The sequence below is a fragment of the Pelobates fuscus genome, chromosome 7 (genome assembly GCF_036172605.1).
Source record: "Pelobates fuscus isolate aPelFus1 chromosome 7, aPelFus1.pri, whole genome shotgun sequence".
NCBI classification, from domain to species: domain Eukaryota; kingdom Metazoa; phylum Chordata; class Amphibia; order Anura; family Pelobatidae; genus Pelobates; species Pelobates fuscus.
In genome coordinates this window covers 49,374,575-49,387,542 of record NC_086323.1, presented here as the reverse complement: position 1 = coordinate 49,387,542, position 12,968 = coordinate 49,374,575, and the positions used below count along the sequence as shown (strand labels likewise).

General features: G+C 36.9%; 1 protein-coding gene across 2 annotated transcripts in view; it reads left to right on the top strand.

Moving 5' to 3' along the window:
• The window catches only part of TNR (tenascin R), a 450,249-nt gene that overhangs the window by 360,838 nt on the left and 76,443 nt on the right, over positions 1-12,968 (top strand). For both annotated transcript variants that reach the window (XM_063428241.1, XM_063428240.1), the window contains exons 5-6: positions 2,833-3,108; positions 3,584-3,699. In XM_063428241.1, coding sequence (XP_063284311.1) covers positions 2,833-3,108; positions 3,584-3,699 — 392 coding nt within the window. The remainder of the gene's footprint in view (positions 1-2,832; positions 3,109-3,583; positions 3,700-12,968) is intronic.

Genomic DNA, 12,968 nt, shown 5'->3' with positions numbered 1-12,968 from the left:
GGATTTGCAAATAATAATTTAATTAAAATAGTCATCGGCATTATAGAATAAATAAAGAATATCTTAACTACTTTATTACTTTTGTAGTTTATAACGTTAACGACAATATTGCAGTTTTCCATTTCAGATTACCAACATTTTTAGAGTTATTTACGAAAGTAAATAAAGAGAGTTAATGGTAATATAAAGTAAATATGAGGTCAATTTAAAATTTCAAGTAGCCAAACTAGAAAGAAAACTGTAAGTCAGTTGTATTTTCAGTTTACTACTTCGGCCTAAAATTGAAATTCACTTTGAATTTACCTTCAATTCCCGACAATTCTCCCTTTAGTAAAAAATCTCTGTAAATGATTCTACAGCATTGTAAGCACTTTCATTCCATCTAGAATAGGCTCACCTCTAGGCCCCTGGCGCTATTATCCTAATTTGTTAGCAGAATGAATATAACCTCCATATGTGATTGACCTGTCGTAAACTGAAGTCTTTTTGGCCTTATACATTGAAAAATCAGCCTAACGATTTTCATTATTTCTCATGAGAATAATCTAACAACCTTTGGATAATGCTTGGCTCCAACACATCTTGTATTGCTCATATCTAGTCAGTTTTCCCATCATTCATTTCTAGACCATATTTCATGCACATATAGTTAATAATATGTTGGTTGATATAATGTAATTGGCAAACTTTTCAATTGTATTCAACAATTATTTGTATACAATAAATACAACACATATTTATTGCAAGAAGGGGCATGGGGTGGGAAAGGTAACCCCTTCCCATCCCATACCCCTTCTTGCAATAAATACCTTGTTTTATCACCATTTCTGTTCTTTAGACCTGAGTCGAGAAAGCCAACTAACGAAACATACAGAGAAACTGCAAGATCCAACTCTATCTTTTTGCTTACAATGTCAGACTTTACTTGTGTTTCTAGCACTTTAAATATGTCTAAATGTCTATTATTACAAAATGTTACTTTATTATTCTTCAGCTACCTTCAACTATCATACATCCTATAGAAAGTCTATATATTTCTTCGATATAGGCGCATGATGTTCCCACTGTTTTGTAACTACACACCTTTTCTTCTAATTTGTTACCTCATTTGGGCAGTGCCTTTTTCCGATTTACTTTGGATCAGTTTAATTTACATTTCATTTCCGTGTTACAGTGTTATAGTAGAATAAGTTCCCATCTTATAAATAAAAAAAAACACTAAACTTAAAGATGTTTTTTATTTTTTTATTTTTATTCAAGATTTTCATTAATGGTGATGACATTGCTTGGATTACAAAGACTGAAGTTACAGTAGTATTCAGAGACATTTTGTGAACATGTTTCGTACAGGAGATGTTATTAACTATGATTACGCTGACTACTAGATATGCCTTAACTAATGCGTAGATTGATTCCATTGTTTTCATCTATATAAAAGGTTATTATAAAGTGATATGATAAGTGTGACATGGTTAATCTATGGATTCGTTATACAGACATTTTATGAAATGTAGACATGAAGAACAACTGATTTACCTGGTTTTAATGTGTTTCCAGATGTATTGTGCTGGGGAATATTTAGCAAATTTAATACCAACATATTTTGAATGTTATAAATATTGAATGTTATTCTGTAAATAACTTATTTGTAAAGTAAAGACTTAATAATGTAAACTAACATTTTAGTTACAACTGTATAACACCTGACACCATAATGGCTCTTAAAAATATTAATTAATCATCAGTCCTAATCATCAGTAGTCATACTGCATATTCCCTGTACCAGTGTTTGTATTTCTCTGAACTCTTATTGTATTTTGTTTTTAAAAAGAAAACTAATCCCAGTACGCTCCTCTTCTGGGGGGCGGAGTGGGGGAGAGCACAGTAAAGAAAAGGTTAATAGCTAGAAAGAACCCTAACTTTTATTAAAACTAATACATACAGATAGACCGAGGATGGATCAATATACAGTGATATTTAAATGGTGTCAAAGGGAGAGAGAAGGGTGGGGAGAGGTGAAAGGGACAAATAAAATATCTGACAAATAGGATTGCCACCTAAAAGACTCCACCACTGGGCAGGTGGGTATGCAAATGGGAACAGACAGGTGGTTTCCAACCCAATGATAAAGGGGTAAATACCTCAATTATTAAGTACACAGATAGGTAGTAAAGCTTTACTGGGAAAAAGATGATCCCCAAATCCCTGATAAACTCTCAAAAATTAGATAAAGAGAGAGAAGGAGGAGGGGTCACAGGAGGGAAATGAAAAATGGAGCTAGCCTAAACTGTGTATCAAGATCCAGTTAATAGGGTTCAGTGGGAAATGAGAAAGTCAGAGGCAATATGCATGTTTCAACTGTCCGTAGTTACCTTTGCACCGCACGGAGATAGTGCCTACCTGCACCAAAAAAACCATAAGACTATCAGCAAAATATAACTAAATAACAGTGCACATAGTGCTACCCAAGCGTTAACCAAAATGAATGGTTAAGAAAGAAACGCCCACATTTTTTAATATCTGTCTACTGTCCTAAATCTAATGTTGTCAGTAAAGTTGTTTCTCACGTTGTCTGGCAATGTCTACGTTACTGGCAGTGCATTGCACTTTTCTTGCCTGCATATGGTATTCAAATATTGTGCATTGTCCTTACAGTAAATTGACGATGGTAATTTTAAAATTGTAATTGATAGCGTTTAGTAAAAAGTACAACTGCAAATGCCACAAAATATCCAAAGTAAAAAGTACCAATTTAATTTTAAGACATGGCAGCTGTTGGGGAGAACCAGTTGAGTCATTATACAAAACTTTTTCTCTTTTATCCTCCATTAGTTGCCGCTCCGGTGGATTTTGCTGTGACTGCAGTTGGAGATCACTGGATGGACTTGGCGTGGCAAGGAACATCTGCAGTGACAGAATATGTTATATCGTACCAGCCAGCTGTGCCAGGGGAATGGGGAACCCTTCAACGACTTCAGCAGAGGATCCCCGGAGATTGGAGTACCGTCACCATTAGGGAACTAGAACCTGGGATAACTTACAATATCAGCGTCTGTTCTGTCATCAGTGAAATCACCAGCGAACCAGCCAGTATCACAATGTCAACACGTGAGTCTCTCCTTTTTGTGAATTCTTTACATTATTTGGTGTCCTTATTTTAGTAAATAATAGACTTAAGCTTTTGTACATTACAAAAATAGATGATAACTTTGAGTGGCTATAAGGGATGTAAGACTGAGAGACCTATTCCCTTATTATCGCAAGTTGAGATTCTTAATGCTTATAATTTCATTGAACTTGATGCTTTAGCCAAAATATTGTAGGAACTTGTGATCCTAACAAATTAAATAAAAATGTATTGACAGATGTCCAGATAAACTTAATTTCGGGGTATATCTCCATATCACTTTAGTACTTGCTGGGTGAGTAATCAATGTGGGTCTTACCAAAGATGATGTGCAGTTGTCTTGAGTTAAACCAAGTTTCTATAATACTGCTAGTTAAAACAGTGGACTACTAAGTAATGTTAACAAACATTTAACTGCTACCATTTATGTTTTACCTGTTTTTTTTATTCTTTCAGATATTTCCCCACCTAGAGATCTTCAGTTTAAGGAAGTGACACAGACCTCTGTGGAAGTGCAATGGGATCCCCCTCTGTTCCCTCTTGATGGCTGGGAGATAAGTTTCACACCCAAGGTGTGTTTGACAGTTACCTATAGTCAGCCAAATGTATAACAATATAAATATTTGATTTGCCTTTCTATCCTGGAACAACTTATCTGAAACATGTATATATCTACAATCTGGAGCAATGGGGAAACTATGGGGCAAAAAATATATTTTTTGTGCATTATAAAGATAATAGCTTCTCTTTGCATGCTCTCCCCCATCGACTCTCTAGTCATTCCCCAATGTTTAAGACGGTGCTGGGTAGCAAACAGTAATTATGCTTCTCAGCACTATGTCACAGCAAAGCTGGACTCTGTATTACTGCAATGTCATGACAGAGGGAGCAAGAACAGTCTTAAAAAATTGCAGTGCATGCCAGTTCTGCTCCCTCTCCCACAAACACCAGAGACTTCAGAATTTCTAAAAACAAAAAGTAAATCAGTATAATAAAATAAATGTCCTCAAATGTTTCTTAAATGCTCCAAGACGCGTTTCGCCTTTTCTCTGGCTTTTTCAATCAGTGTTATCATGTTTCTCCTCATTTCCTCCTTTAAATGATGATCTCTTGTTAGAACCAATCAAATGTACTTTTTGTTTTTAAATTTATTATGTATCAATACATTTATCCAATTGGATTTTTAGTCCTCTACCATTTGCCTCCTATATAAAAGGGTTTACCCCCCTTTAGAAGGTCAACAGCTTTTGATACCTAGAGCCTGGTTTTCCCATTGGCTCTTTTCAATGTGAGCAAGATTCATTCTATTTATAAGATCATTGGGTTCCTTATATATTGCATTAGGGATTGTTCTCTTTGTGTTTTACTTTGAGCTCAACAAGAAAATTTAGAAAAGGGAAGGTGTCCCCTTCATACACCAAAGTGATTGTGATTTGAGCCAGTCCCCTCATTTGAATCTATCTTTGTGATTTCGTCTATTTATACTTTTCCTACCCATTTTTGTTTTACATACTACACCATTAGATTTTTTTTCTCTTTTTTCCCCCTGTATGTTTGTGTAAACTGCTTTATCCTGCAGTCAAATATTAGGGGTAAGCGTACTTTACTAACGTTCTACTTGGGAGATAGGTGGTGATTTCACCCCCAACGTCCTTATTTTATTTTATCAAGCGTTGTTTGTAAGTGTGTTAAGGTATGTATGTTTGTGGCTAATTATGTATATCTGTGTGAGTGTTGCTGGTTATTTATGTGTGTATGTAAGCCGGTGTGTGTGGCTAGGTATTTTGAGTGTAGTGTGCTATGCACGTATAAAGGTATGTATGTATCTTATTTGCATGCACACATTAACACAAAGTACATGCCAGTGTGAAAAGGTCGACCTGGCTAACCCTAGAATAGCCAGAAACCTAAATACGTAAGTGATACGGGCTAAATTACATGAAGTCTATACACTTTGTTGTAGCTTGCTTATTGTATCATCTCTGCATGACGCTTCAGCTAGATAATAAGACTATGCAGAATAACATTGCAATTTACCCTTAACAGTTTTTCATATGTTAATAGCTGATATGTATCAAGGCATAACTGAGCAATTTTGGGCTGATGCATTTAGAGCAAATATCATAACATCCAATGGAACACATGTGATGATTGCTGATAGATGCCTGTTTTGTCTTGTTAAGGTGCAAAACGGTAAAGCATAGTAAGTATATCCAGTATTATATCTCCAAGGTTATCATGCAGATAGTGTGGCATCTCTCCCAAGATTGGAAATCAGTTCTGCCGATCAATCAGTCTCCACATTCAAAAGCCAGAAATGTTTAGAGTGGGGCAAGATTAAACAACCCCTCCAGCAAAAAAGAGAAGTCATTTTTATTTTTTTATTTTTTTTTACAAAAAAAGGAACTTATGGATCTGCTCTTTCTTGGAAGTGCCATTTATCATGTTTGCCTACTCTACATTTTATAAACTACACAACATCAAGAGTGTGTTACTCGCTAATTTTTATTTGATGAGCAGTTTTTTTTTCCTGGAAGTGACCGGAAGATGAAGCCCAAAACACAAACTGAGACACAATTCAACTGTGGACAAACCTGAATGTAAAAGAAAAAATACTTAGAAAGAAATATATTTCAATAATTTATTTATTTCGAAGAGAACATTACGTTAATTTGGATACTTCAAGAAATACGACCTACATAGCAAAAAGCCAATTCTATTAATTTAGAAATGCTCTGGCACCTTTGATACTCCAGAATTTTATGCTGCGTATCAAGCTATCAATCAATCAGTTCACAACGCTGTGTATATTATGAAGTTGCATACATTGTCCTTGCTGTCTGGCTGGCCTATTGCATTGACGAACATAAGCTGTATGTCCCTGATCTCTGCACGTTGATATTAATGCACTTTTTCTTTATGGTGCCAATATTTCTCATTTTGACATACCCCTATGTTTTGCTGAATATGTCTCCACTTTTAAGTCAAGTGAAGGACTCACTCCAAGTGTATGAGCCTGTCTATCTGTCTATCTAGTTTTCTACATAACCTTCAAGGTGCTGAAAAGTCCAGAAAGCCTTAGAGAAAGGTTATATGTTTAAGCTTTTTTTAATTATTCCTTTCTTATAAGGTTCCTAATCTGTTAGTTATTAATGGATGTGTGTAGTAAAAAGAGAATACAGTAGTTATGTCACCCAGATGGTTAATACAATGTTTTGTCCTAATTTTCTTATGTAGATTCACCTTAAGCAATTGTTAGGTTTAAATGTTTTTTTGTTTTTTTTTTATTCTAACGTGAGAATGGGACAGCACACATGGCGGTACATCACACAAATAAAAAACTATTGAAAAATCAAGAAAGGACATCTAAATATACAGATAGCAGCATAGTTACAATTATTTATATAGTGCCAACATATCCCACAGCACTGTTCAATAGATAAACCAAGACAAACAATTCTAACAAAACATGTTTAACATACAGGAACAGTAGGTTAACAGGTCACTGCCCAATCGAGTTTACAATCTGAAAGGCAGAAAATACTTTTATTGAAGCAAAACTCTCTCACCAAATTAGGCATAAATGCACTGATCAGTCATAATATTAAATCACCTGCATATTATAATGTAGGACCCCCTCATGCTGCCAAAACAGCATGTGCAGAGGCATGGACTCCACAAGACCTCTGAATGTGTCCTGTGGTATCTGACATTAAGACCATAGCAGAAGATCATTTAGGTGCAGCAAGTTTGGAGGTGGGACCTTCATGGATTGGATTTGTTGTTCCAGCACATTACATAGATGCTCAAATGGATTGAGATCTAAGGAACTTGGAGGCCAAAATAACACCTTTAACTCTTTGTCAAGTTCCTCAAACCATTCCTGAACTTCTTTTGCAGTGTGGCAGGGTATATTAGCCTGCTGAAAGAAGGGCAGGGAAAACCATTGCCATGCCATGCAAACTTATTTCATTGCTTCATGGTCCAGTTTTGACTCTCACATCCCCATTGTACGCACTTACGGCGGTGGACAGGGATCAGCATGGGCACTTTGACCAGTCTGTGGCCAAGCAGCCCCATGCATAGCAAACTGCAGGACATCATGTGTTCTGACACCATTCTATCATAGAAAAAAATGTTCTGATTGAATTCCTCCCCATGTACGACCCTTCAACCCGCATTCACGCTGTCCCTCCAGTTATAAGGCTAATTCAACATATGTAAATACTATAGTATTTGTCAATAAAGGACATTACATTGCATAAACATTTCTTAATGCAATAGAAATAAACGACTGCTGACAAATGTAAGCATGTTTTGTGTATTTGAATGTGTGTATGTATTTGTGTGTAGTGTTGGCATTTGAATACAGTTGTATGTTTGTATGTACTGTTGCTATTTGAAATCAGTGATGTATTTAGTGTTTGTGTTTTAATGTGTTTGTATGTAGAGTTGGCGTTTAAGTGCTGGGATGTATGCATATATTCTGCCCTGCACATACACACAGATACACACACATTCACTCACAAACATACACACACAGATGTACACTGACTCACTCACACACAGATACAAACACACACACAATGACACACACACACACAATGACACACACAGATACATACTGACACATACACACACATATATACACTGACACATGCACACACAGATATAGATATGTACATGTACACACACTGACACATACACTCACATATACACATATACATATATACATGTGGTATTGTACTGTGTGATATAACTGCACTTTTTAGAGTGGCCTTTTATTGTGGCCAGCCTAAGGCACACCTGTGCAATAATCATGCTGTCTAATCAGCATCTTGATATGCCACACCTGTGAGGTGGATGGATTATCTCGGCAAAGGAGAAGTGCTCACTAACACAGATTTAGACAGCTTTGTGAACAAAATTTGAGAGAAATAGGCCTTTTGTGTACATAGTAAAAGTCTTAGATCTTTGAGTTCAGCTCATGAAAAATGGGGGCAAACAAAAGCAGTGGAAAATCTGGTCTGCTGACCATTCTTGGATTAATAACTGTGTTCACTAACGTTCTGTTGACATTGAAATGATTCCGGGTACCTTCTCATCCACTATAACATATAACTTTCTTACTTCTAGCATAAGATTCATCTGCATGGTTCAGAATTAAAAGTAAATAAGTAAAGTTTCCTTTGAATTTATTGTAATATATCACATTAGGAAAGATGTTTACTGTCCGTAATTTCGTTAATTTTGATGAATGCATTATCTATTTTCACTTGTGCATATTCTGGTTTTAGAGAAATCTCAATTTGTAATAATTGGAGCCTATTTGTCAGTTTGAAAATGAAGCTTCATTAACTGGCTTTGATCTGCTTAGAAAATCACCACTCAGGATACTCTCTGAGACATTAGGAGTTATTCACTATGTACGATTTGATGAAAATTCAAAGTGAATATTACATTTAAGGCCAAAATAGCGTAACTAGAAAAATGTTCCAAGACTAAGCTGTGTTGGCTACTTTGGCGTAAAATTTGAAATTCACTTTGAACTCCTCATAATTCTCACTTCACTAGACTCCAATCGATAAAAAAGTTGTATAATTAAATGAATTCGTTTTTTTTTTTAACCTTTTAAACTAATTTATTTGAAGTGTGTATAACCCAGAAATTACCCATGCATTTATCACATGTTTTTTTCGAAATACATATTCTAAAATTCAGCTCAAAATAGAAAAGGTGGGGAAAAATTACTTTTTTCTTCAATTTCAGTTTTCTTGAACGCTGCTAGTATGAAGTAAATTTTAAAAGTTACTTTTTAGGTCACCACAATTTGAAGGGAATGTCTATTCTTGGAAATACTATATATATTTTTTTTAAATGTTAGTTTCTTCCTACATATTTAGATGAAAATAAAGAATATTTACGCACCTTTTATCACTCACAGTAACAGTATTGCTGCACCTGCTGTTCCTGCCCTCACTGAGATCATCATTACTGATGATCTCAACCAATCCAATACTTCTTACATAGAGAAGGATGTCGAGACCTACTGTGCATGCACAGCAATTGCCTCCCTATGCCAATCAGCATCTCCTCATAGATACACGTTATACTTATGCATCATTATACTGAGTGCGAAAACACCTAACATCAGTTCTGCTGTCATTGCAGTAGGGAGAACGCATCCCTAGTGACTGTCTTAGTGACAGCAACTACAAGTGTCATTTCAGCTTATTGTAAACAATGCTTCTTCACTGCAAAAGCAAATGAGAGACTGCAAGGACTGGCTCTTTGCACCAATACATTTAGCTGCAGTGGTTATGGTGCTTGGAGTGTACCTTTACTGAATGGATCCCTATATCTTTATTTGGTGTTCATAATTAAGATCCATTGTTTGTTGTAGTGTACCACCTAACATGAGTTCTTAACAGGTTGATGCAGATATTGCAATAAAAGTTGATGCCGATATTTTTGTTTTGTAACAGTTAACAGAACTTACCTTAGAAACTCCTCGGAATCTTTGACATTCGATTTTAGTTTTCCCACATTCTCCAATTTGTCACCATTTGATACATCTCTCCCACTGCAACTCCTTCAGATAGACTGTACAGCACAGCAGAGAACATTACTAATATTGGACTAGACCATGGGTCGTCAACCTGGTCCCTACCGCCCACTAGTGGGCGTTTCAGGATTCCAGGTGGGCGGTAGGGATTTTCAATTTTTTTTTTATAAATTGGGCAGGCGGGCGGGCGCGAGCCGGCGGTACCACTGTGACTGGGTACCGCCATCACCACTTGCGGCCCCGGCGGCAAACCGCCGGGGCCGCATATGGAGGGGTCCATCGGGTGGCCCATGCTGTCAGGGCCACCCGATGGATGTGGATTGTGAGGGGGCCCGGTCAGCGCTGGGCGCTTTAACAGCGCGACCGGGCCCCCTGTGATGACATCAAATCTGCTGGGAGGAAGTGATTCCCCGGTCACTCCTCCCAGCATACAGAGAGCCGCGCGGGAGGAAGGAGGAGGAGGGAGTCAGAGTGGGAACTCTGACTCCCATGCACCTGAGCCACCACTGGACCCCAGGGAAAGTCACCCTCCTGCACCTTAAAGGTAGGAAACAGGAGGGTGACTTAAATATAATGTGTGTTTGTTTGTGTATGTGTCTTTGTATGTATGTCTTGTGTGTGTCTTATGTAAGTGTCTTGTGTGTGTATGTCTGTATACATGTGTCTTGTCTTTGTATGTATGTCTTGTGTGTGTCTTATGTATGTGTCTTGTGTGTATGTCTGTATACATGTGTCTTGTCTTTGTATGTATGTCTTGTGTGTGTGTATGTCTGTATATATGTGTGTCTTGTCTTTGTATGTATGTCTTGTGTGTATGTCTGTATACATGTGTCTTGTGTTTGTATGTATGTCTTTGTGTGTGTGTCTGTATGTGTGTCTTATGTATGTGTCTTGTGTATGTCTGTATACATGTGTCTTGTGTTTGTATGTATGTCTTTGTGTGTGTGTCTTTGTATGTGTCGTGTGTGTGTGTGTGTGTGTCTGTCTGTATATGTGTGTGTGTGTGTGTGTCTGTCTGTATATATGTGTGTATGTATGTGTCGTGTGTGTGTGTGTCTGTCTGTATATATGTGTGTCTGTTTCTTGTGTCTGTCTGTATGTGTATGTGTCTTTGTATGTGTGTGTGTGCCTGTCTGTCTGTCTGTATGTGTGTCTGTATGTGTGCCAGTCTGTTATAGTGGGATACCTAGCTCAGCCTTCCTACTGGGCATTGCTATAAGGAAGGTTAAAAAAAGGGGGGGGAAAAGGTGGGGAGGGGAATTGAGGAGGGAGAAGAGGGGAGCTGACGCACAGATGAGAAATCATATTATGCGCAAACAGAGAAGTCGTCTGAATATCACCGAAAGAGGAGACCTTCGTTTGTTCCTTACAACCTCAAGGATCTCATTAATCACTAGTAAAGGTAATTTCAATTTACTTTATTGTTTTCTCATTAAACTTTTTATAAAGTTAAAAACATTATAAACATGCATTAATTGCAAATAAAAAGATAAATGTACGTACATTTATTTTTTTTAAAACACCCTCCTTTCGAAAAAAATATTCCGCACTTGCGCGAAAACTGGTGGGCGGTAAGGAAATTTTTTCAACCAAAAAGATGCATTAGTGGGCGGTAGTTAGAAAAAGGTTGACTACCACTGGACTAGACAATCTAACTTCTAGATCAGATCTCTGAGGTGCTACATTTCAGTAGAACAGTTATTGTAACAATTTGCAGAGCAAATGCCAATTTTATATCAGTTGAATTACCATACAGTGTAATCCCAAACATAGCAATTTGTGTAAATGTCTCCTTAATGGCATTGTTGTATTTCAATAGCTCTAAAAAATTATGCAAACTTAATTTACTGCTTACCCAATATAAATTATTCAATTGCCCAGTCAACAAAAAAAAGTCAAATATAATATATGACTTTTAATAAAAAAGAAATGCTTCTTTTTTAGCAATTATTCCATGCTAACATGGATGATTTGTTATAATTATTGCCTCTAAACAGTGTGACATTTAGTTCAATCAAAATGATGTTATGTATTACTAAATATATGTAGCATGGTAAATTCTTGTTAAACGTAGGGCAGCATATGCTGCTGTCTATTACTCCCATGTCATCTACTGTCAGTCACATTTACAGAATTGTTTAATATAAAGCACTTTCTTAGTCACTTTTTGTTTTCTTTCACAGACAGAGAAGCCTTTTCTACACATTTAAAAGTCACATTCTGATTATGAAGTAAATCCATAGGTGTTGTACATGCATTGACACAAGTGTACTGCATGCAAAAATAGCTCCGTATAAGCACAAATGAAATGTAGCATGCATAGATCATGTATAAAAAATAAAGTTACATTAATGAACACAGCACAAACGTATTCCTGACACTATAGTGGTAAAATAACTTATAGGTCCCCAGCACCCTCCCTTTACAGTAAAAAGGTTTACTCACATTTTTTTCCCACGCTGTGCTAGTCTCACTGTGGCTTGCCCCACCTAAAACTTGATAATCTCAGCCAATCCAATCCTTAGGAGAGCATTGGTAGGCTATTGTGCATGCATAGCAAAATGCAGCGCTGCACCAGTCAACATTCCCTCATGGAGATGCAAAGAAACAATGCATCTGTATGGGTAATGCTCAGCTCCACCATGGAGAGCACAGAGACACTGAACGCCAGTGCTGCACACTGTGAAACACTGACACAGGAAGCACCTCTAGTGGTCGTCTGAGTGACTGCTACTAGAGGTGCTGCTAGGCAGTAATGTAAACACTGCCTTTGCTCTGAAAAGGCAGTATTTACATTAAATAGCCAGCAGGGACAGGCCCTAGACACCAGAACAACTGCATTAAACTGCAGTTGTTCTGGTGACTATAGTGTCCCTTTAATTAAAAGGCACAAAGCAATGAAAAATAAAATTTGGCATATGAAGAAACATACCTTTCCATCTGTCTGGGACTCATTCTGCTCTCTGCATCTTTGCAGAAGAACTGTTATCCTTCCCAATTCCCAACTTCTCTGCAAACATTTTTGGAAGTCATACTTGAAGGCTGTATTGTAGCAGTTGTAGACTAGTAAGGGCTCTTAAAATACATTAAAGTGTAACTCTCATGTCCTAAGAGTTTTAATATTACATTTAATATGACATGGAAATATTATGTTTAATAAATATGCATTTGTGAGATGTGAAATATAAAATGAAATGTAAAAATTCACACCCGTTTATCCTGTAACTGGGTGCCTCCATCTTTGTTTCCTGTCTTCCATTGCTATATGCTCCATCC